Below are 21,258 nucleotides of genomic sequence, written 5' to 3'. Positions count from 1 at the left end.
CTCCGAGTACTTAGAATAAATAATGCATAACTGCAGTCTGTGGTTTCCTCTGTAACAGCCCAGGTCACAGAGTTTCTGTGATTTGCTGGTAAAAGAAATTCTGTTACCTTATTTCTCTTCAGTCATTTTATTGGGGAAGGACAGATGGGAGCATAGTCTTTGTCCTGTCATCACACTTGTAAAAGTAAATTCTTTAGAAGGGGAGTGCTGGAAACAATGCCTTGTTAGCTGCCTCCTGTGGATATTGGTTCTGAGAGTGCAGGTGTTGAATTTGCTACTCCTGACCTTTCATAGAAACATTTTTTAAATGTTGTTTCAGTTTTCTCTTTAAAATAACATATTCAAAAGCATGTGTTGAGCTTTTAAGCCCAGCTGGAGATGAAACACCTCAAAGCTGCTTGTTCAACTCCCCTCTCTTGCCACACCTCCCCCCGCTGGTATAGTGGGGATGGGAGTCAAAGGAAAACTTGTATGTTGAGATAAGAACAGTTTAATAATTGAAAATAAAGTAAAATACAATAATAATGGGAAATAGTGATAACAAAAAGAAAAACAAGTGATGCACAATGCTATTTCTCGTTGCCCACTGTTCAATGCCAGACTTCCCTTCCTGTACCCAGATCAGCCACCCTTCTGGGTAACCCCCCAGTTTATATACTGGGCATGATGTTCTCTGGTCTGGAATATCCCTTTGGACAGTTCAGATCACTTGTCCCAGCTATGCTTCCTCTCAGTTTGGGGTTTTTTTTGCATACCTCCTCCCTGGCAGAGCATGAGACAAGGAGAGGAAAAGTCCTTGACTTCAGATAAACCAACTTAGCAAAAACCAAAATATCTGTGCGTTATCAACACCATTCTCCTCCTGAATTCAAAACACAGCAAAGTAACAGCTACTGAGAAGAAATTGCCTGAGCTGTAACCAGGACAATACTCACCATTTATTCCATATCATCTGTGTCATGCCAAGTTTCACACTCCCCAATATCCCATCACCATCCCTATTACCTATTTTGATAGATATACAAACATCATTCTCTTAGGCAGTGAAGCACCTCTGTTAAGTGTTCATGAAACATCCACACAATAATAAAAAAAAATTGTTGAATTCATTTAGTCCATGACTTTGGCCTTCATCCTTGGGTAGAGTCTTTCAAGTAGAAAAGTATTTCCCCAGACAATATCATCAATATATTCCAGGTGTTCTCAAGTTTCACCCTGCTCCACTGCAGTGTGGATCAGTCCATGGCAGATGGTGGGGCTGTGTTTCCACCCCTGGCTCAGTCAGTTCCAGGTCTACTGGACATCCTTCCTAGTGAAAGCAAACTGTGGCCCACCCAGTGCTGCCAGAGGCATTGAGAGAAATGCATCAGCAGTGTCAGTGGTGGCACCACTTGGCTGCTTTTACCTCCAGCTCGTCCTGAAATTCCAAAATGCCTGGTATGGCATCACTCAGAGACGGAGTGCCTTCATTCAGGTCACGATAGGCTACTGTCAGCCTCCATTCCCCATCAGCCTTTGGCACTGACCACAGGGGGCTGTTAAGGGGTAAGCAGGCCCTGCTGGGCACTCTTTGGCTCTCCAGTCAGCAAACCACCTTGTGGGTAGGAACCATGGAGTCTCTGTTGGAGTGACATTGCCTCCCATGCACCACTGTGGTAGTGACTGGCACCTGCTGTTCTTCAGCCTTCAGCAAGCCCACAACACAAGGGTCCTCTGAGAGACCAGGCAAGGTAGAGCACTCCTTTATTCCCTCTGTCTGTAGGCAAGTTGTACCAAAAACCTACGAATACCATTTTGGATCTTCAAAATATCCTCTCCTGAGACAGTCTATGCCAAGGATGCATGGAGCCTCTGGTCCAGGCACACTAGGGTACTTTTGCCTCTGATTCCCAGTCAGACTAATCTCAGCCTCCAATACAGTCAACTGTTTGGACTCCCCTGTCCCTCCAGAAATACAGATGAATTCTGTCCCTATACAGCTTGATAGCATTAGGGTACACTGTGCATTGCACCAGTGTCTACCAAAGCCTTGTAATTCTGCGGTGCTTCTGTGCTAGGCCTCAAATCCACACAGTCCGGTAAACCTGGTTATCCCTCTCCTCCAGCTGGCAGGAGGCAGGGCCCCTCTAATATTGATCTCAAGGTTCCCCACAAATATCTTGTAGAAACAGACTAGAACTTCTCTCCATAGGGTCAGTAGTGTGGCCAGACCTTCCATTCTGCCTGGAAAACTCTGCTGGATACTGGAAAAGCAACTTCCCTGGGAAAAAAAAACCCTGTTGTGGTTGTTTTCCCCTGCAATTCTCGTACCTGTGCATCTAGGATCAAGGTAGATTGCTCATCCCACTTCCTCATATCCTCTCCATGGTACCCTGTGGTGTGTACCTTCCACACCCTCTCTCTTGAGCAAGAGGTCGCCTGCTGTCAACCGTAGAAATAGGGGCCTCTACAGGTGGGGAGTAGGACATACTGTCTCTGAAATGCTGAAAATCCCAGGTCAGTTAATCTGATAGCTTCTCCATAGCCTCAGTGATGCGGGAAGGAATACCATCCTTGTATTCCTGGATGTGGAAGATTGCTTCACCCACTATTGGTTGTGCATCATCTTTCTAAACGATTGCAAACGTTTCTAAACAATTGCTGCCAAGGGGTTGGCATGCACTGTTGGTGCACTCTGTACAAATTTCCACCATGAATCATTGACATAAGCATCATGTGGAGCTGGAGGGAGCTGCGCATTGTCCAGGTCAATATATATAATTTAATGTACCACTAATTCCCTTAGGGATTTATTACCTTACCCTATTGCAGACCATTTGCTTAAGTTGCTTTATACGGATACCTTGCTCTCACACTTGGCAAGAGTCACCTCTACAGACAAAGGATTGGTGTCTTTTTTCCTACTGTTTTGTCAATGCCTGGTTTCTTAGCAAGTGATCCCAGCTCCCTGACTTCCTTACTATCTAATTCCACAGTCAGCCCTGTTGTCCCATCACCAGAGCAGGCAGGTGATACTATGCTCACCTGGACAATGACTGAAATCTTCTCATATTCCCTGTAGCTCACTAAGGGAAAGAGATCAAGTTGTGGTTGTGTCTTCTGTCTCCTCTTCCAGTTCCTGTGATGGCCTTGATGATGGTTCTGTAATTCACCCTTATGATGGTGCTGCTTCTTTATCCTCTTTACTCTCCCTGTCCTCCTTGACAGTTTTTGCTAAAGCTTTTTTACAGGGTGACTTTCATGTACATTTCTTCTGCTTCTCTACAGAGGCAACTGACACTGGCACCTGTTGATTCTGTTTCGGTGGTTTCAGTGGCAGTGCCTGTTGCTGGGGCTGGAGCAGCTGTAGTGTCTCTCACAGTGGTTGGGGCAGCTGCAGGGCCTGTTTTTGTCTCATTGTCAGATTCAGAGACCTTCTGTTCCCCCTTAGAGTACTGACCAGGGCTGACCATGGCTCAATAAACCTGGGCCTGGCCCCATCATATTGCAGTGATTTGAGTCCTCTCTGGGGTGCCAGGGTGACAGCACACTTTTAAAAAATATTTTTCTAGTTTTCTGGATTTTGCACTTGCTCAGCAGTAAAGTGCAAACATTTTGAAGGTGCCCACTGCCTTGCATACTTGCTCATAAAATCCCACAAACCTTGTCACTCCAAACTATTCAGCTGTCCTGGCTACAGCTAGGGTAGAGTTAATTTCTTCTCAGTAGCTGTTACAGTGCTGTGTTTTGGATTTAGAAAGAGAATGGCATTGATAACAAACTGATATTTTGGTTTTTTGCTAAATTGTGTTTATCTGAAGTCAAGGACTATTTATTTCCTCCTTGTCTCGTGCTCTATCAGTAAGAAGACACACAAAGAGAACCCCAGTTGGAGGGAGCATAGCTGGGATAGATGACCCAAACTGGCCAAAAGGATATCCCACACCAAAGAACATCATGCCTGGTATACAAACTGTGAGACTTACCTAAAAGGGCAGCCAATCTGGGTATAGGAAGGAGGAGTCAGTTCCTATCTCAACATACAAGTTTTACGCTGATCTTTGTCCCCATTCCACTGGGTTGAAGGTGAAGAAGAGGGGATGGAGTTGAGCAAGGGGCTATGTGGTGCAAAATTTCCACCTGGCTTTAAACCACGACAGTCCTTTTGGCATCTGAACATGGACTGAAAAGGTTGATACATGGACAGGTCTGACCAAAGAGTGTTAAAATAAAATTGTTACAAATGTCCATTGTAGTAGTTTAACAGTTGCTAGTTACACTGTGGATTTACTGGTTCTCATATTTGTTGCATTCTGTCTGTATTGTACCGGTGATAGTTAACTTGCAGTACCTGTTCTCTGTGGTGTATTTTGTAGGCTGAGACTATGACATGTCAGTGTCACTGGCCAGGACACCAATCAGGTGTATACATTCAGCATTGCAGGCACCTCTGTGCTTTGGGAATTGTTTACTGTGAATGATTAATAATCTTTGTATTTTTCTCCTCAGAGTAACAACCTGTGGAAGGGACACCTTCCTATTTTTTTCTCCCTGTCCTTTTTTCCTTCTTTGTCCTCCAGGATGATTATGGTAGTTGCGAGTTTTTAAGATTTTGAATATCCTTTGACTATCTTTGAAACTCAACTGGTCTTTTTGCTATAAGCCAGCATGCTGTTGTGTATGGTTCAAATCATCTTTAAGGTCAGATAAATAATTGAGAACATTACCCAGAGATCAGCCCAAACATTGGATAATTTGGAGTGGTGGGAAGGAGAGCCAAAGAAAATTTGTACATTGAGATAAAAACAGTTAAATAATTGAAAATAAAGTAAAATACAATAATAATGGGAAATAATAATGGTAACAATTATAACAGAAAGGGAAAAAAGCAAGTGATGCACAATGCAATTGCTCATCACCCACTGACTGATGCCAGACTCCCCTTCCCAAACCTAGATTGGTAACTCCCCCCAGTTTGTATACTGGGCACGACATTCAATGGTGTGGAATATCCCTTTGGTCAGTTACGGTCACCTGTCCCTGCTATGCTCCTTCCCAGTTTGGGAGAGCTTGAAACAAGGAGGGAACAAAAAGTCCTTGACTTTGGGTAAACACAACTTAGCAAAAACCCAAACATCAGTGTGTTATCAACACCAGTCTCATTCTGAATCCAAAACATAGCACTGCAACAGCTACTGAAAAGAAATTAACTCTATCAGCTGAAACCAGAACAAACAGAAATATTATGCTGAATCTCTGTACACAGTAGTAAAATTGAAGAGGAACTGCTAGATCCTTCTTCCCTGCTGAATGTAAAATAGCAATAAACTTAATTCACTTTGTATCTAATTATCAGTTAAAATCTAAGAATTGTTAAAGCAGGTATGTAGAAAAAGCTGTGCTTGCTTTCATGAAATAATCTTAGGGACACTGCAAAGATGCTTACGAAGAGGGAGACCACAGCTTTGGTGTATTTCTGCTTCATCCCACAAAAGACAGTCAGTCTCCTGCAAGAGTGGAACGGGGAAAATTAAGTTGCTGTGGTAGAAACAAAGAGAATGAAGGTAAGCACAAATGGTGCTGATTATTAGAAAAGACCGTTATACCTGAAAAAGAACTAGGCAATTATATACAGGAAGATCTAAACCTGTGTCTGCAATTTCACAGGCTAACAGCTCTCCTGCTCTTGACATTCTGCCTCATTTTTCTCTGTCCTTTGCCAAGCCAAGTATTTGGGCTATGCATATATAAGTCAAAACGCAGATCTGTTTTCCCATTTTGTCTGCCTTCCATGTAATCAAGATTAATTTCCTGGCCTGACACTACAGTGGGAAATCAGTGCAATGGAGGTACAGCCCTGGTAGAGGACAGAACTGTATCATCCATTGGCAATGGTGTTTTGTCTCTGTAACACTTGTGGCCTGATACCAAGTGGGTGGAGAAGTCAGAGGTATCGTACAACCTGCTGCAAATGAGCCATTTTGCTGGCTCAGCTTGGAGTTCCCTCTTCTCTAGACATATCACCCCTTTGAAAAAAAACGGATGCAGACATAAGTTCATGGAATGCATCAAAAAATTTGCTGAGCCGTGACACTGCAGTCACATCTCTGTGATGTGAAAGGATAGAAAAACCTCAGGTGTCTTTAGAAAGCTGTCAGTGCTGCAGTGACACCTCATTAGCTGAGGCTATTAGGCATTTCTAGACTACCATTGTAGTTCTAAATTATGTCTGTCTTCTGGGCATTAATTTTCAGAGGCTGCTGAGACTTACAATACTACACCTAGTTTAGCCAGTGTAGTTTGAATTGACTTCAGAGAAAAATGTCTACATCAACAAGAATTGCTGGTACTGAGTAGTGGTGAGATCATTATGGGGAAAAGGGTGGCAAGGTATAGGGATCTTGCAGAGGATTCAGTGTGTCTTTTCCCTGACCATGCTGAGGCTCTGACTGAGGCACAAGCATGCACATGCCTGGTTGTTCCTGCAGAACCATAGAATCATTAAGGTTGGAAAAGACCATTTAGACCATCAAGTCCAACCATAAACCCAGCACCACCATGTTTACCATTAAACCATGTTCTCAGGTGTCAAATCCACATGCTTTTTGGACACTCACAGAGATGGTGACTCCGCCACTTATCTGGGCAGACTGTTCCAATGCTCCACAACCCTTTTAATGAAGCAATTTTTCCTGATATCTAACCTAAACTTCTTCTGGTTCATCCTGCGGCCATTTCTTCTTGTCCTGTCACCTGTTACAAGAGCCCAACCTGGCTACAACTGCCTTTCAGGTAGTCGTAGAGAGTGATAAAGTCTCCCTGAGCCTCCTTTTCTCCAGGCTAAACAACCCCAGTTCCTACAAAACTCTTCTCACAGGACTTGTGCTCCAGACACTTCACCAGTTTTGTTGCCCTTCTCTGGACATGCTCCAGTGATGCTGTTAAGCAGAATTCTCTGAATCTTTAAGCAGAGTTCTCTGTCCCTTCCTTTGATCTCTGTTGCAGATGAAAGCTGATGGTATCCTTCTTACCTTTAGCACCTCTTTTGAATACAAATAGATGTTATCAGGTGGGTTAAACATGTATTGCTTAATGCTTACAGAAAGCTTTTGTGTTTTATGTCCTGCTTGGCAATTGTTTAAGCTGGAGATGCAGATTGCATCTTTGGCATTCAAACTTGGGTTCTGCCCATTCAGAGCCAAACTTTGCTCAAAACTCTGTAGGGTACACCTCCTGAAATGACCAAAAATAACCACTCGAGACCCCCAAAAAGGCCCATGCAGGCACAGTGACAAGTATTGTATAAAGCTGTGCTAACTAAATGACTGGGCATGAGTTAGGCAGTAACTATATTAGATATATGGTTTTACGTAAACTTTAGTGTATAAATTATCTTGGTTTTTACTCCTTGGTGCACTTGATTTGTAGGAAAACTTCCACCTTGCACCCTCCACACAATAAACAGTATCACCTTTCTAAACCTGACTCTTTGTTTGTGTTCCTACAATGTCCAGGTTCCTAGAATTTGGCAACACCAGCACCTCAACGTCTTTCTTGTTGTGAGGGGCACAGAACTGGGCGCATGACATGAAGTGTGGCCTCACCATTGCCAAGTACAGAGAGATAATCATTGCCCTGGTCCTGCTGGCCACACTATTGCTGATCCAGGCCAGGATGCCATTGGCCTTCTTGGCCACCTGGGCACACACACTGGCTCATATTCAGGCACTGTCGACCAGCATACCCAGGTTCTTTTCTGCCAGACAGCTTTCCAGGCACTCTGTCCACTCTGTCTGTGCCTGTAGCAGTGCCTGAGCTGTTGTGACCCAAGGGCAGCACTCAGCACTTGGCCTTGTGGAAGCTCACACAATTCAGCCTGTCCAGATCCCTCTGCAGAGCCATCCTGCCCTCCTGCAGATCAGCACTCCCACTCAACTTGGTGTCATCTGTAAACTTGCTGAGAGTGGACTTTATCCTCTCATCCAGGTAGTTGATGAAGGCATTAGGCAGGGCTGGCCCAAATACTGACCCCTGGGGAACGCCACTAGTGACCACATGCCAGCTGGAATTAACTCATTCACTATCACTTTTTGGCCCCAGACATCCAGCCAGTTCTTCACCCTGCAAAGAGTTCACTCACAAGCACCATGAGCTGACAGTTTCTCCAGGAGAATGCAGTGGGAGGTAGTGTGAAAAGCTTTGCTGAAGTCTAGGTGGAAAGCACCCACAGCCATTTCCTCATGCTCTTGGTGTGCCACCTAGGGGTATAGAAGGACATCAGATTGGTCAGGCAGGATCCGTTTTCCACAAGCCCATTCTGGCTGGTCCTGAACCCCAGGTTGTCCTGTCCTATGTCCAGTGCAATCATTTGAGGCCATAAGCTTCATCCCACCACCTGTTTAACAAGTCAGCAACTAATACCTGTCAAACCCATGCTAAAAAGTGAGAGGAGTTATTTATAGTCACTGCTGAAATGGTGGTGAAGCACTGGTGGGGGGAGAGGGGAGATGTAGCACCACTGGCAGCAGTTGCCAGAGATTTAGAATCTAAAGGCTGCCTGTGGGCAGAGGATATGTTTAGAACTCCATTCTGTCAAGACCAAGCTGGATGCAGCTCGGAGTGACCTGATGTAGTGTGTGACATCCCTAACCAAGTGGTGGGGTTTGAACTAGACGAGCCTTAAAGTCCCTTCTGACCCAAACCAGTCTGAGTCTGTGAATTCCCTTTCTCCTCTATTCTTCCCCCCACATCTTTTCTCCACTTTTTTTCTCCCTTCCCCACTTTTTTCCTTTTGCACTCCTTTCCCCCGTTTTCCCTCTTTTTACTCTTTTCTTTTTTCCTATTTTGATTCCTCCCTTCTTTTCTCCCTCTTTCCCCTTTCTTTTTTTCTCTCTTCCCTCTTCCTGCTTACCACTTCATTTTTTTTTTTTTTGTTTTTGTTTTTTTTCTTCCCTTTTATTTTTTCCCCCCGCTGCAGGCAGCACGTTTCCTGCCCCCAGAGCAGCTCACCCGGTGCCACTGCAGGGCGCTGCAGGCGGCGGAGCGCAGGGGGCTCCGGCCGAGCGCAGGGCGGTGCCGGGGGGCTGCGGGCGGAGCGGCACCGGCCCCTCCCCGGGGCGGAGGGAGCCGAGCGGAGCCGAGCCGAGCGGAGCCGAGCCGAACCCATCGCAGTCGCGCTGCCAGCCCGTCTCATCCCCTCCGTCTTCCGCGCGGCTTCGGCATGTCGTCGGGCGGCAGCCTGAGCACCATGCAGCGGCTGGTGGAGCAGCTGAAGCTGGAGGCGGCCGTGGAGAGGATCAAGGTGAGACGGGGCGCGGTGTGCGGGGCCCCAGGCACCGGGGGGAGGTGAGGGGTGCCGCGACCCCCGCGGCGGGGCGATGGAGAGGAGCCGCTCCTGCCTCTCCCTCCGCGCCGCCCTGCCTGGGAAGGAAGCAGCGAGGGGTGCGTGTGCCCGGGGGGGCTGCGAGCCCCGGCCCCGCCAGAGCGATGGGCGAGCGCTGTTTCCTGCTGGACGAGCCGTGATAAATAATACAGGAGCTCCTCGTTAGTTCTGCACCAGCAAGCAGATAATCGGGAGTAGTTCCTCGCAGCGGAGCCAGCCCGACTCCCCCTGCTCCGGAGCGCTGGCAGGATCTGCAGGGGAGGCGGTGCGGGGTGGTACCCGGCTGGCACGCTTGGGGAAGGCAGGCGATTTGCTACGCATGCATGAACCGTCTCCTGCTTGCACATTTCCAGACAAAGGCAGGATGATGAGGCGGTCTTGTCATCGACCAGCTCCTCAGATTTGGTGACCTGACCGAGACAGCTCTTGGCTTCCAGCAAATGTGGGGGGGTCCATCACCACGCGCAGAATCCAGCGTGGTCTGTGAAGTGATGGAGGTCAAATTAATTTATGTCCTGCACTTTCCTCGTCTCCCTTCTTACATTCGCCATTTTTTCTCTGGCCAGTCACAAAAGACCAGCTTCCTCAGTCTGGGGACAGTGCAACACATTGAGCTGCAGGAACTTAGCTAATTGATTTGCAAATAATTCGAAATACTTTTTCCTACTACTCCTGTCCTGGGCTGGTGAAAATCTGAAGTGAAACCACTATGGCTTTTGTGAAACCATAGTGAAACCACCATGGTTTTTGGATATCATCCTAATCAATTTGTTAATGTTACTACATTTTATTAGCAAAACGGAATGAGCAGATGCTTGATTCACTAAAAGTGACTGTGTTTATCACTGTAATAGGTGTGGGAATATGTGAACAACAGCACATTCCAGAGCAGAAATGTAGACTCCTGTGGCAAGAGGGGTATTGTCAAACACCGAAATGGTTGCCCACCGGTTATTGTTGGTGGCTGGATCTTTGTTCCTGCTCATTTTGAGGAGGATCTTTGTTCCTCCTCCCCGTTGTTTTTTTGTGGGTGGAGAGTGGCTATAAAATGCATAGTTTATAGTTTACAGGTGTTACTTTGTGGCAGTAATATATCCTGGAGCTGGACTTCACAACGCTAGGTATTTTTTATGAGTTTCCTCGTATTCCACGGAGGCTTGTCCTTGATGGACCTCAGTCTCATCTTTCTTGCAGTATTGTGCACAGCAGTATCTTTCCAGGTCTGCTGTTCTAGGAGCCTGTTCATGGCTTTGAAATGACACACGATTAAAAATGTATCTTATAAATTGTGTCATCTGGATTTCTTGACATACAGTATAAAAATAATGAGAAATATATTCTGCTGATGAAAAATCACTTGGTTCAATTTTAGCAAGTACTGAAATAGGAGAAAACATTGTTTCAGTTACTTTGAATAGACAATGTGTTTCCAGACGGAAGCTGGTTATGAAAGGATTTTTAAAAATACATTCCATACTGCCAAGTTCCAATGGTGGTTTTGTTTACCCTGCTGGCTAAAAAAGCAGACAGGAACAATATTTTCAGAAAGAGGAAGCTGAGTAGGAAAGAAGTACCCATACACATCTTGCATGCAGGCGGCTGCTGAAGGGAACGTGTTTGCCTTGTGATGAAATATGGCAGAAATTTTCTGTGTGAACAGAAGGAAGGAAGAATGTTATGGGACATAGGCAGGACTAGGAGTAGGCAGTTGTGGTTTGTATCTTTTGGGGATATACCAGGATATTCATAGCTCAGTATGTGTTGGAGGGTTTGGCAGCAAAGTGCAAGGAGATGCTGTAGGAACTGCTGACTCTCCAAGGAAGAAGCTCCACATGGCCTTGGCCTGACCAGTGTTGGCTAGTGGCATCTCTGCCTGGTAGCCATGTGGTGCACAGTTGGGCACCACAAGGGGCAGGTACTGTGGTTGAGGCAAGGTGATAATGCTTTAGGGGGCCCAGGGGGCTGGGCTGGGCGTGAGACTTCAGCCTCCAGAAAGGGCTCTCCTCAAGTAAGGAAGGAGTGACAAAACCTTGTTTACTCTAGAAGGAAGCCTCGCTGCAGATGTTCCTCCCTGTACTCTGCCCAAAAGAACCTGGGAGGCTGAGGGGAAAAGCTTCTCATAACAACTCCCTGAAGTGCTGACACTGGGCAAATTTGGGCAGTTACCAGGATGAATGTCCTGGAGGAGAGCCTGGAGGAGAGTTGGAAGGCAGTGAACAGGGCAGCAGCAAAATGGCAAACAAAAGTGTGTGCTAGGCCAGATTTCCCATGTGTTTCCAGATGCTGTTAGATGGGATGGCCCAGAACCAAAATTCCATTGGGACTCCTGAGTGGTTCCTTCAGACAGGAGTCTGGGTAGTGTGGATGGTTCTTCTGGTTATTGTTTTGGCAACACTGTGGACTTGTGTAGGAAGAAAAATTAGTATTTCAGGAGTTCTGTGACAAAGGCATAAGTGAGGTCAGAGGGGAACTTACGGTCCCATCAATATACTTAGTATTTCCTTTTATAAACTATGTATCAGACAGCATGGGTTTTGAAAGTTCCCTGCAGCTGCTCCTAATGTGTGTCTGGGAAACTGGGAATTCTCTAAATTTTCCTTCAAAAATGTAAGCACAGCATTTTCCTTCAAAAATGGTGACTAACTTGCCATCCACAGGGAGAGCAGGGGAGTTCAGTGCTGAAGACATTTTACCTTTGGGATCCTGGGCCTGTTCTGCAGCTCTGGACTGTCCTTTTTGGAGGCCAGAGTGTGGACTTGAAGTTCTCACTTCAGTGCTGGGGGAAGATGACAATTTCAACTTAAAGAGCTTTTCATCCTCATCTTTTTTGTTTTCATTACTTGTTATGCTTTTTGTTGCTTAGAAGTTTGGAATGAAAATCTTCTTAATAAATTATCAGAGGATATAAGAGTTCAAATATGTAACTGAAAACACTAGAGTAGATTGGAAAATGGTCATGGCTCTGACCATTTTAAAGAAGAGAAATTGCATCACACTTGCACCTCAGTCCTCTATGCTCTTCTGGCTCATCACTGGCATAGTATTTCATGTGTGCTTAATCAGAGCTTTGTAAATGTGCTTCTGTGCTGATTTACTTGGTGGTTTAGAATCCAAGAGGTGATTTGGCTGCACTCCAGCTCTGATAATAGCTCTTCAAGAGGAAACGCTTAATGGATGCTTGTGAATGAATTAGTTTCCTCTCTGGATTGTTTTTCCTTTTCAGGTCTCTCAGGCAGCTGCAGAACTCCAGCAGTACTGTATGCAAAATGCCTGCAAAGATGCCTTGCTTGTTGGGGTTCCTGCAGGAAGCAATCCCTTCCGAGAGCCCCGATCCTGTGCCCTGCTCTGAAATCAGGTAGTAAAGTCACAGATGCCATGACAACCACTCTGACTTGAAACTCAAGCCCTTGGAGGGACAAATGGTCACACATCATGACCGTTGTTTAAATGTTGAGTCCTTGCTAGAGTGTTCATCATCTCCCTGCTGGCTCTACAAATTGTCTTATGGGGTTTTTTAGGCATGGCAGTTGAAGCATGTCCCTTTCCTACAACTCTTTCTAGAGATTTTTTTGTTTATGAGTTGTTTTTTTTTGTTCTGATGGTTCTGTTTTTGTGTTTTAGCAGCAACAAGGTCATTAGCAGCATCCAAACTGATAAAAATTGTGTAAGACACACAGCTGTGTTTGACATAGCCACACAGAAAACAGTCACGTACCCAGCCTGGAGAAGTAAGACAAAGCTGTGGCAGTTTTATGTGTTCTGATGATTAGCTCACAGCTTAACCAAGTATCATGTTAAATGCATTTTGGTCTTTAATGTCATATTGCAGTTCATGTGGCTGTGTCTGTCCTTAGGCTCTTCCTCTTATTATTGGTACAACACTAAAAACAGTGGAAGCAGAGAGGAGCTGAGGCAATCTGTAATCACATCCTTCATAACCTTTTTCAGCACAGGTCTAAAGGATGAGCTGCTTGCTGAACTCTGCCTTAGTGCTCTGCATTGCCTGTGCTGTGCAACACCTGCAGAGTAGGCGAGTGACTCTTCAACATTTGCAAATCTTTGGGATCCAGTTCCATGATTCCCAGTCTGGCTTCTCCCATTTGTCACAAAGGCTATCAGTAATTGCAGCCAGAAAAGGAATGGCCATGCATGCTGGTAGTCTTGAGCAGAGCCACACCATAACTTGGAAAATCTACTTCTGCTTGACAAGCAAATCTGGAAGTAAGATATTCAGAAGGGGTTACTCCTCCTTAAAAGAAAAAATAAAAGTAGTTCCTGCTAAAGAGCTGAAAAATCTACAGAGAGTGGAAGAAACACTGAATGCTGTATACCATCATACAGATACATTACAAGATAATTTTTCAGAAGAGCATGATGCTTTATTTATGATACTTTTAGAAATGCAGAGCTCAGCCCAGGATATCCTTTGTTTTCTTTGGTTTTTTGTTTTTTTTCAATAGATAAAATATTTACTTTATTATTCTTTTGTTACCTTAGTATCATAAGAAAGTCAGAGCAAAGTAATGAAGCCAGTTAAAAAGCTTATGATATTGCAAAGATACCAACATACAGCAAAAGAAAGTCATTATTCAGTTTTTCTCAGTGAAAAGGAGCTTTTCTGTTGTAATTTGTAGGAGAAATGTATCAGTTTAAGAGGATGGCATTTATAAACTTTTTTTTTTCCTCTATAGGGAAGGTCATTGGAGAATTGCCTTCAAGCATGACATGAATAACAACTGCCTTTCCTTCACAAGAAAAGTCTCTCTCTGTGTTTTGTGTGGCTAAAACAGTGTCCTAGATATTTGTCTGTGTGTTCTTGTGAATCCATATTTCACTATCATTTAGTAAGGTTCTTGAACTTTTTTAATGTAACTCTTACTCTTTTCATAATCATCACCACTGTTACTACACTATGCTAACTCTACAAGTATTACTTTAGAAGTTGTACATTTTAGAAATGAAAAACATGAATTTTTTACCAGATTACTTACTCTGATCTTGATAAATGTAACACCAGAATAATAGCAAAAACTATTCATGGGGATTTTTTTTCCAAAATAAAACAACCCAAGAGTGAATAATTAAAGTATAAAGCTAAATGCTATTAGTGCTGAAATAATGTCCTCAGGGAGCATTTTGCTTCCATTAGCAAGACCTGGAACCAGCTTTAGTTTTTTTTCAAGTGCATCTCAAGTGCATAAGTGACACATTTTAGAAAATCCTGAGCACAATATGTAGCACAGGCTTGATTCCTAAAGCATGTTTCTTGCAATACTTCTAATCTGTAAGCCTTCATCTGATTTGTATTTGTAACTGTGCTGCTGTGGTGGAATTTTCTTGACGTATTTAAAATGTTACCAAACAGACACTAAGAATTTGTGAACACCCAAAGATACTTGCATGCATCATTGTCAAGATTTGCAATACATGGAACTTGCTAAAATGTGCTTGGTAATTTGCCTTCACTTTTTTAGAGCACTTTTACAAGAACAACTTTTTTAATAGGTTTTTAATTTTGTCTACTTTCTATTGTTTGTATTAATCTTTTAGAAGTTTGGAAATAAAATTCCTATCCCTCTTGGCTTTGAACTCATTGTGTAATTTTAACAAAGAGCAGCTCCTGTAAGGAAGAGGATACTTGGATTCTGTAGTGGGAGGGGAGGCCTTAAGCACTTTGCTTTTTTGAGAAGATTGCTGTTGGATTTTTAGAAACTGTGTCTTATTAGTAGGAATATCCTACTAAAATTCATAGCTATTGACCATATTTGTAAGTACTAAAATGTTTCCACGTTCACTTACACATTTTGAAGCTGTAAGGAACAACTCTGCAGCCTGCGTACTTAATGTTCATGAATGTTAACTGAAATGGGACAACAATGTCCTCCAGGCAGTTCAGTCTTTGTCAAAAGATTTTCATGTTTGCTGTCCTGCAGAAAGACACCAATGTGAGAGCTGTAATACTGCCAGTATATATTGTACCTTTAAATACAGAAGACAACATCCTTCCTTTAGAGCTTTTCTTCACTCTGACTTCCTTGCATTGTAGGGTATTTGAATATGGCAGTTTTTCTGTTAGTACTCAACACAGGCATGGAAGTATAGAGAAAGCTGAGTTACTCTTGCACAGAGGCCTCCTTGGGTTTGGTTTCAAACCAAAATATCAAAGATACTGATGAGTGTATACATCAAAAGCCTTTGGACAAGCCACCATGTGGACAGCAAGCCCTTCATATTTCTCTTACCTCCTGCTATAAAACCTCCCCTCATCCCTACATCTGTTTCTCTACCCAGACCTGCTGTTGCATATGCTTTCTGGCTTCGCAACCTCAGTTGGAACTTGAGTTTTGAAGTGGCTGCTGAGCTGGCACAAGGAGTGGCCAAATCATAGTGTGCAGCAGAGAGCTGCCTGCTGCTAGACAACCAAACACTGGTGTCTCTTGGCTGCCCTGCCCAGCTCTGTCTGGTCTCTTGCAGCTGGAGCACCAGGTCAACGCAGTTGGAGGAATAGCACTGTGAACATACTGCAGGTCCAGGCTGCATCAATGTGTTGCACCAGCAAGGGCTAGAAAGACCTGTGCAGCAGTTGTGAGATGGATTGGGAACACTCCATCCATATGCCCTCTGTGCTTGGTAGTTATTCCTCAGACACAGATTCCATCCTCTTCAGAGGAGTGCAGTTGCTGCACTTTGTTCTCAGGGCAGTGTGCAGCTGAGCTGATGGGCAGAAGCAGGGCGAGGAGTGACAGCAATGCCACATCTGCTCTCCCAGGGCATGTTCCGTGACAGAAGTGTCAGAACAAGCTGCAAAAGAGAGACTGGTTGGCATTGAGACTCCAGTTCCCTTTGGGAATCAGTTTGGTGAAGCATGCCACTGCTGGTTATTTTGTGTTGGCTGGGTGAAGTGGCTGCATCTTAGCAGCTCAGCTTTTGGAGGTCCCCTTCCCTTGGCATAACCAAAGAATCTGACAAATGAGCCTGGGCTGCTGACTGCTTCTGTAGGCAGAACATGTCTCTTACCTACCAAGCCTACAGGGCACTAAGGAGTGCCCCATCTTATCTGCAGCTGTAGGTGTACCTGGGTTTGCACAGCTTTGCTGAACTGAGCATTCTGATGGCTTAGACTGTTGCAAGCATTACATTTTGCTGCCTCTGCTCCAACAGGTGTGATCTGCAGTGAGGCGGACAGCTGTGGGCAGCACCTTAGCTCCCTTTACCAAAGACTGTCCAAGAGGGTTACCTGTTGCACAGAGGCTTTCATGTCATCTGATGGCAGCAGGTCCCACAGGATAACCACAGTAATGAAGATTGAGTGAGCACACACATTTGTATGCTCAGTGCCTCACGAGTCACAAGACCCTCTTTTCTCACTATCATCTCTCCCAATCAATCTGCAAGGCTCTTCTCCATCTACGGGTGCCTACAGCCTGGTCACTAAAAGGTTTACAAACTTGTTCCCAGGAATGGAATGTCCCTACCTGCTGATGTAGGACTAGGAGATTAGTTTTTGTATTGCATCCTTTTGTCTAAGAATTAGTTGCTTCCTAATTTGTAATTATAGGTGATTTGGCAGGGCAGGGGATGGAGTGGGGAAGTGCATCATTGTAGTGCCATAGTAATTTTACTCCACATTAAACAGACAAAAGGAGGGGGAAGAATGCAATTTTATAAATTTGTCAATGTGTCCATATCTGTGAGAGACTGAGATTTGTCATAAACAAATACAGTAAAAAACAGTTGGTCATTGCCAGCCTTTTTCCTTATTTTCCACTACATTGCCAGTAATTTAACTGCACACTGATGTTTTTTTCTACCTAACAGAAACAACGCAGACAGCACTTGAATATTTTTAGTTGATGTACACAACATGCCTTTTTCAAAGTTCTCTTCAGATTATCTATGCTACTCTTTCACAACTGTTCATGTGAAAGTTCTGGTGTCAGCCTTTGCCTGTGGAACAGGAGGACATAAATAAATAGCTTGGCACTGGCAACTATAATTTTCTCAAATTGTGGTCATCTGTGACTAAGACTTTATAGAGTTGTACTTTAAAAAAAACCAGAATCCTGGTTCTGGAAATTTCGGAGGAGTAACAACATAACCCATGATGCAAAAGAAGGAAAATGGTTAGGTCAGGTGACCACAAAAATGGGCCATAGATAGTAAGCAAATTGCAACTTTTATTTAAATCTTTCTCTTATTCTAGGAAACAGTGCCTTGTTTGCAATGTTACTAGAAATCTTTTTATGTTATCACTTGTGAAAGTTACTTTCTAAACTCTTACAAACAATCTGGGTACAAATAATTCAGGGATATTAATGTGAACTAAAACTGCAATTAGTGCTGTCACCATAGCTTTTAAGAATTCTATTAAAAATCAGCACTCTATTTTCTCTGAGGGATGAATTTTTTCTCCCCTACGTGCTGGTTTCATTTACCCAAACAGTGAATATTGCTTAATGAAGGCTTAATGCCAAGTAACTATTTAAGTGCAAGCATAAAACTTAAACTTGGTGGTTTTCCTTTTATTACCTTCTGCCCCATCCTGTCCTTTCTGTTACTGCAAACTTGAAAAAGGTTTGTGAGTTTGAAACCTGAATCGTCTCAGCTGAAGGCAACTGAACAGAGAGAGACATTCTGGAGCTGGCAGGCGTGCCTGTGCAAACGGTTTATGCATTCCTGCAGCAGAATGGAGTTACTGTCTACCATTGCTTCCACATGTATTTCCAGTTTTGCTGCCAAATCTTTGGATGGAAAGAGTGAGGGTTTGGGTACTATTCTGAACTGTTCTTTAGATTACAGTTGAGATAGCTTTTTTTTTTTTTTAATTCAGTCTTTTACCCATTCTAGTTGTACCCTATAATATCTGGAACTGCCCCCCAGATGACTCCCATCTCCCTGCTTACCAGTGCACTGAAGAAGACTGAAAATCATGGGTGCCAACAAATGGCCTCCACCAGTTAATGCAGAGAGTGAGGGTCACAGCTTAGTTTCCTGAATCAAATCTATAAGAATGGTAGTTTTAAACACAGTCTTCACATGTTGTCCATAAAACAAAGAGATTTTCCTAGGCTGATTATGACTAAAAGCAGCTCAGGAACTTATCACATGGTGCCTAAAGGAGCTGTCAGAAGAAGTGGAACACGGCCCAAGGGACAGTTAAAAAGAGTCACAGCTGTAACTGCAAGAAATCTCTAAGACTTTGAGAAGCCTTTAGATTCTGGCAGATCTAGCCCATCTTTATGCTGGAAAAGCTGCATGCTCAGGGAGCAAACACAGGGGTTTTGAAAACTCAGTGAGCCTTGGTGTCTGTTTTTTTCCATTCATGTATTATTTTAATATACAGAGTGATATAGTACCTTTATATCACCCATGAAAATAGAGAAGCAGTAATTCTCCAGCTTCAGGAAACTAGTTTGTTTAGTAACATTTTAAAAACATACAGAAGAATCCTGAGCTAGTAAGAATTCCCAAATCCTAATTTCTTTCTAAAAACTAACAACAACAATTTATTTATTTCCCTTCAAAGAGTTCAACAATTTAAAAAAATGTATGTAATATGCAAATCCCCATTCCATTCAAAAGAATTTAAGGCGCGTTTGTCCATCTCTTCTTCCAGGGACTCTTTCATATGTCAATCTCCTTTTTTTGAACTCCTCTACTTCTGGAAATCCTGAATCTGGAAAATAAGTGGAAAAAAGAAAAACCATGACAAACTACAAATACAACATGTATGCAGACTTAACTGTGTGTTTCTCAGAAGCAGTAACACGCTTTAGCTTTAACTGGTGTGCTCCCTAAGTGTCAACTGCCATAAAATAAAATGTGTACAGATTAGGTACTTCTTACTGCTACTGACCCATTTTATGCATATCATCCTGTAATAGGAACACAGGATTTTATACAAAAGTAAATAAATCGACCTGCACTATACTTAACCACAATATTTCAGAAAATATTTAATGTTTATTTCTATTTCACTAATATTACACTTAGAACTATTCACTAAGTGTTGAAATATAATTCTTTTTAACCACACATGGTCATGTTTCTAAGTTGTTTAAAAAAGCTACTTACATTTTTAGGATTCAAGTGCTTTTATAATGAAGTATTTGAGAAGTTCCTTATTCAAAACAAGTTACTGTGAGAAAATTATGTTTAGTCTTTACAAAAAGTATTGTCAGAAAACTCTAACACTGATCAAAGGATTTAATCTGTTCCAGTGGAAATACTGGCTTGACATGGTGTAATGAATTATCTGTGGTTTAATGAGAGCTTAATCTGAAGCCTGTAGAAATCCCTGGCATTTGTTCCCAGTGTGTCTTTTTAACTTGACTCTCTACATATTTCTTAAATTTTTGCTCTCAGGGTCTATCACTGTATTAAGGTGAACTTGGGGTTTTTTTGGTTCGTTGTTTTTATTTTTGTGGATTTTTTTTTTTGTTTGGTTTGGTTTTGTTTTAGTTTTGGTCTTTTTTAAAATTAACACGCAAAACTGTTTAGTATACTTATTTTTACCCTGGTTAGTGAATTAGAAAGTAGAATAAGCCAATTCTTCCAAAATCTAAACAAACCATCACTTTTCCTTGTTTTGATCTGATTCACATTCAAGTATACTTTGTCCTACTGGGCAAGAATATTACAGAAAGCTTATCAGTTGGAGATCACAGTGTTTTCAGAACACTGTAAAATGTTGTATCAGAAGACTTTGCTCTGATCTCTACTGAAATATATTGTATGAAGAATTTTATGCTATCATTTCCAGTTACCAGTTACTGAAATACTTGTTGCCTACTCAGCAATACTGCAGATCTCAATTCTAATTCCAGAGAATCAAAATGTCCGTTCAGAGATTTTCTATGAACATTTAAATTTACACAGGCAGAAAACTAAAAGAAGTTCACCATATCAAATCAAATTTTATCTCTTTTCCTCCATAATTACCCTAAGCAGTCCATGCAAGAGTGATTTAAATTAGTTACTTAGGTTTTCATGAATGAGTCTGATCTAATTAGTGAAAGCATTTTAATGCTGTGCTGACCTTGTAGCACCAAGAGATTTAATGACAGGCAGCAACAGACAAATCATCTGTATGAGGAATTAGGCACTTTTCTTACAAACTTAAGCTTGAAGTTTTTAAATGTGCCACCTCACCTACAGGGAAGCAGAAAAATTTTAAAAATGCTACAATAAATGATACAATGATACATATTCTGACAGGGATTTTCTTAGTCGCAAGTCTCCATGGATACATATTACAGTTTATTAAAAAAGCTTTCAAGCTAACTATATTTGATGGAGTAAACCAGGGATAAGAAAATTAAAAAAAAAAAAAAAAAAAAAAAAAAAAAGGCACCTAATATTTTGTATAAGGACTACACGTTTTCAGGGTACACAAAGTTTTGACATCACACCATCTCTTTGAAAAAATAAACTTTGGAATGATTTCAAGTGGAGCATTTAGCCCTGGAGATACTAGCTGAAAAAATATTCCAAGAATAAGGAAATATATTAAACAAAGTTAGAAAATTTTCAGAGTGCCATTTTTTCTCTGTCAGTGTCAACAGCAAAACACAGCCATTAGTAGCTGAATTTCACTCTCAGGATTTGCTGAATCTTCTTTTTGTCCTATGGAGAAAATACAGTCTTTTGTTCACCCTTTTGTCCAAATCTATGTTTACAAAATAGTCTTTCCCATAACTTTTAAATTAATTCTGACAGGTTCATTATCTATATTTTAGGCACTGTCAAAGAGAAAAGAGGCTGAATCTTACAATATCACAGAACTACGCTTTTCAATATTTTACCAGGGAAAAAGAATGGCAGTAACAAAATCCTAGCTCATTTGGTTTGGCTTTTTTTTTTTTTAAAACGTTCTTTATGCTCCAAACAGAACATGT

The 21,258-nt window shown here is 42.5% G+C and overlaps 2 protein-coding genes across 4 annotated transcripts in view; one reads left to right on the top strand and one right to left on the bottom strand.

Annotated features, from left to right (window-relative positions):
- Positions 1 to 8,761: 8,761 nt before the first annotated feature.
- GNG10 (G protein subunit gamma 10) lies at positions 8,762 to 14,950 on the top strand. Its single transcript, XM_085042962.1, has 3 exons — positions 8,762 to 9,280; positions 12,585 to 12,716; positions 14,053 to 14,950. The coding sequence occupies exons 1-2, from the start codon at positions 9,200 to 9,202 to the stop codon at positions 12,708 to 12,710; spliced, it is 207 nt and encodes a 68-aa protein (XP_084899088.1). The 5' UTR covers positions 8,762 to 9,199; the 3' UTR covers positions 12,711 to 12,716; positions 14,053 to 14,950.
- A 3,720-nt stretch (positions 14,951 to 18,670) lies between these two features.
- SHOC1 (shortage in chiasmata 1) overlaps positions 18,671 to 21,258 on the bottom strand; it is a 46,715-nt gene continuing 44,127 nt past the window's right edge. For all 3 annotated transcript variants that reach the window (XM_085042505.1, XM_085042506.1, XM_085042507.1), the window contains one exon: positions 18,671 to 19,037. In XM_085042505.1, coding sequence (XP_084898631.1) covers positions 18,937 to 19,037 — 101 coding nt within the window. In that variant the 3' untranslated portion in view covers positions 18,671 to 18,936. The remainder of the gene's footprint in view (positions 19,038 to 21,258) is intronic.

The sequence above is a fragment of the Lichenostomus cassidix genome, chromosome Z (assembly GCF_008360975.1).
Source record: "Lichenostomus cassidix isolate B80296 chromosome Z, HeHo_3.0, whole genome shotgun sequence".
NCBI lineage: Eukaryota > Metazoa > Chordata > Aves > Passeriformes > Meliphagidae > Lichenostomus > Lichenostomus cassidix.
The sequence above is the reverse complement of the archived record's forward strand: the minus strand, read 5'-3'. Positions and strand labels throughout refer to the sequence as shown.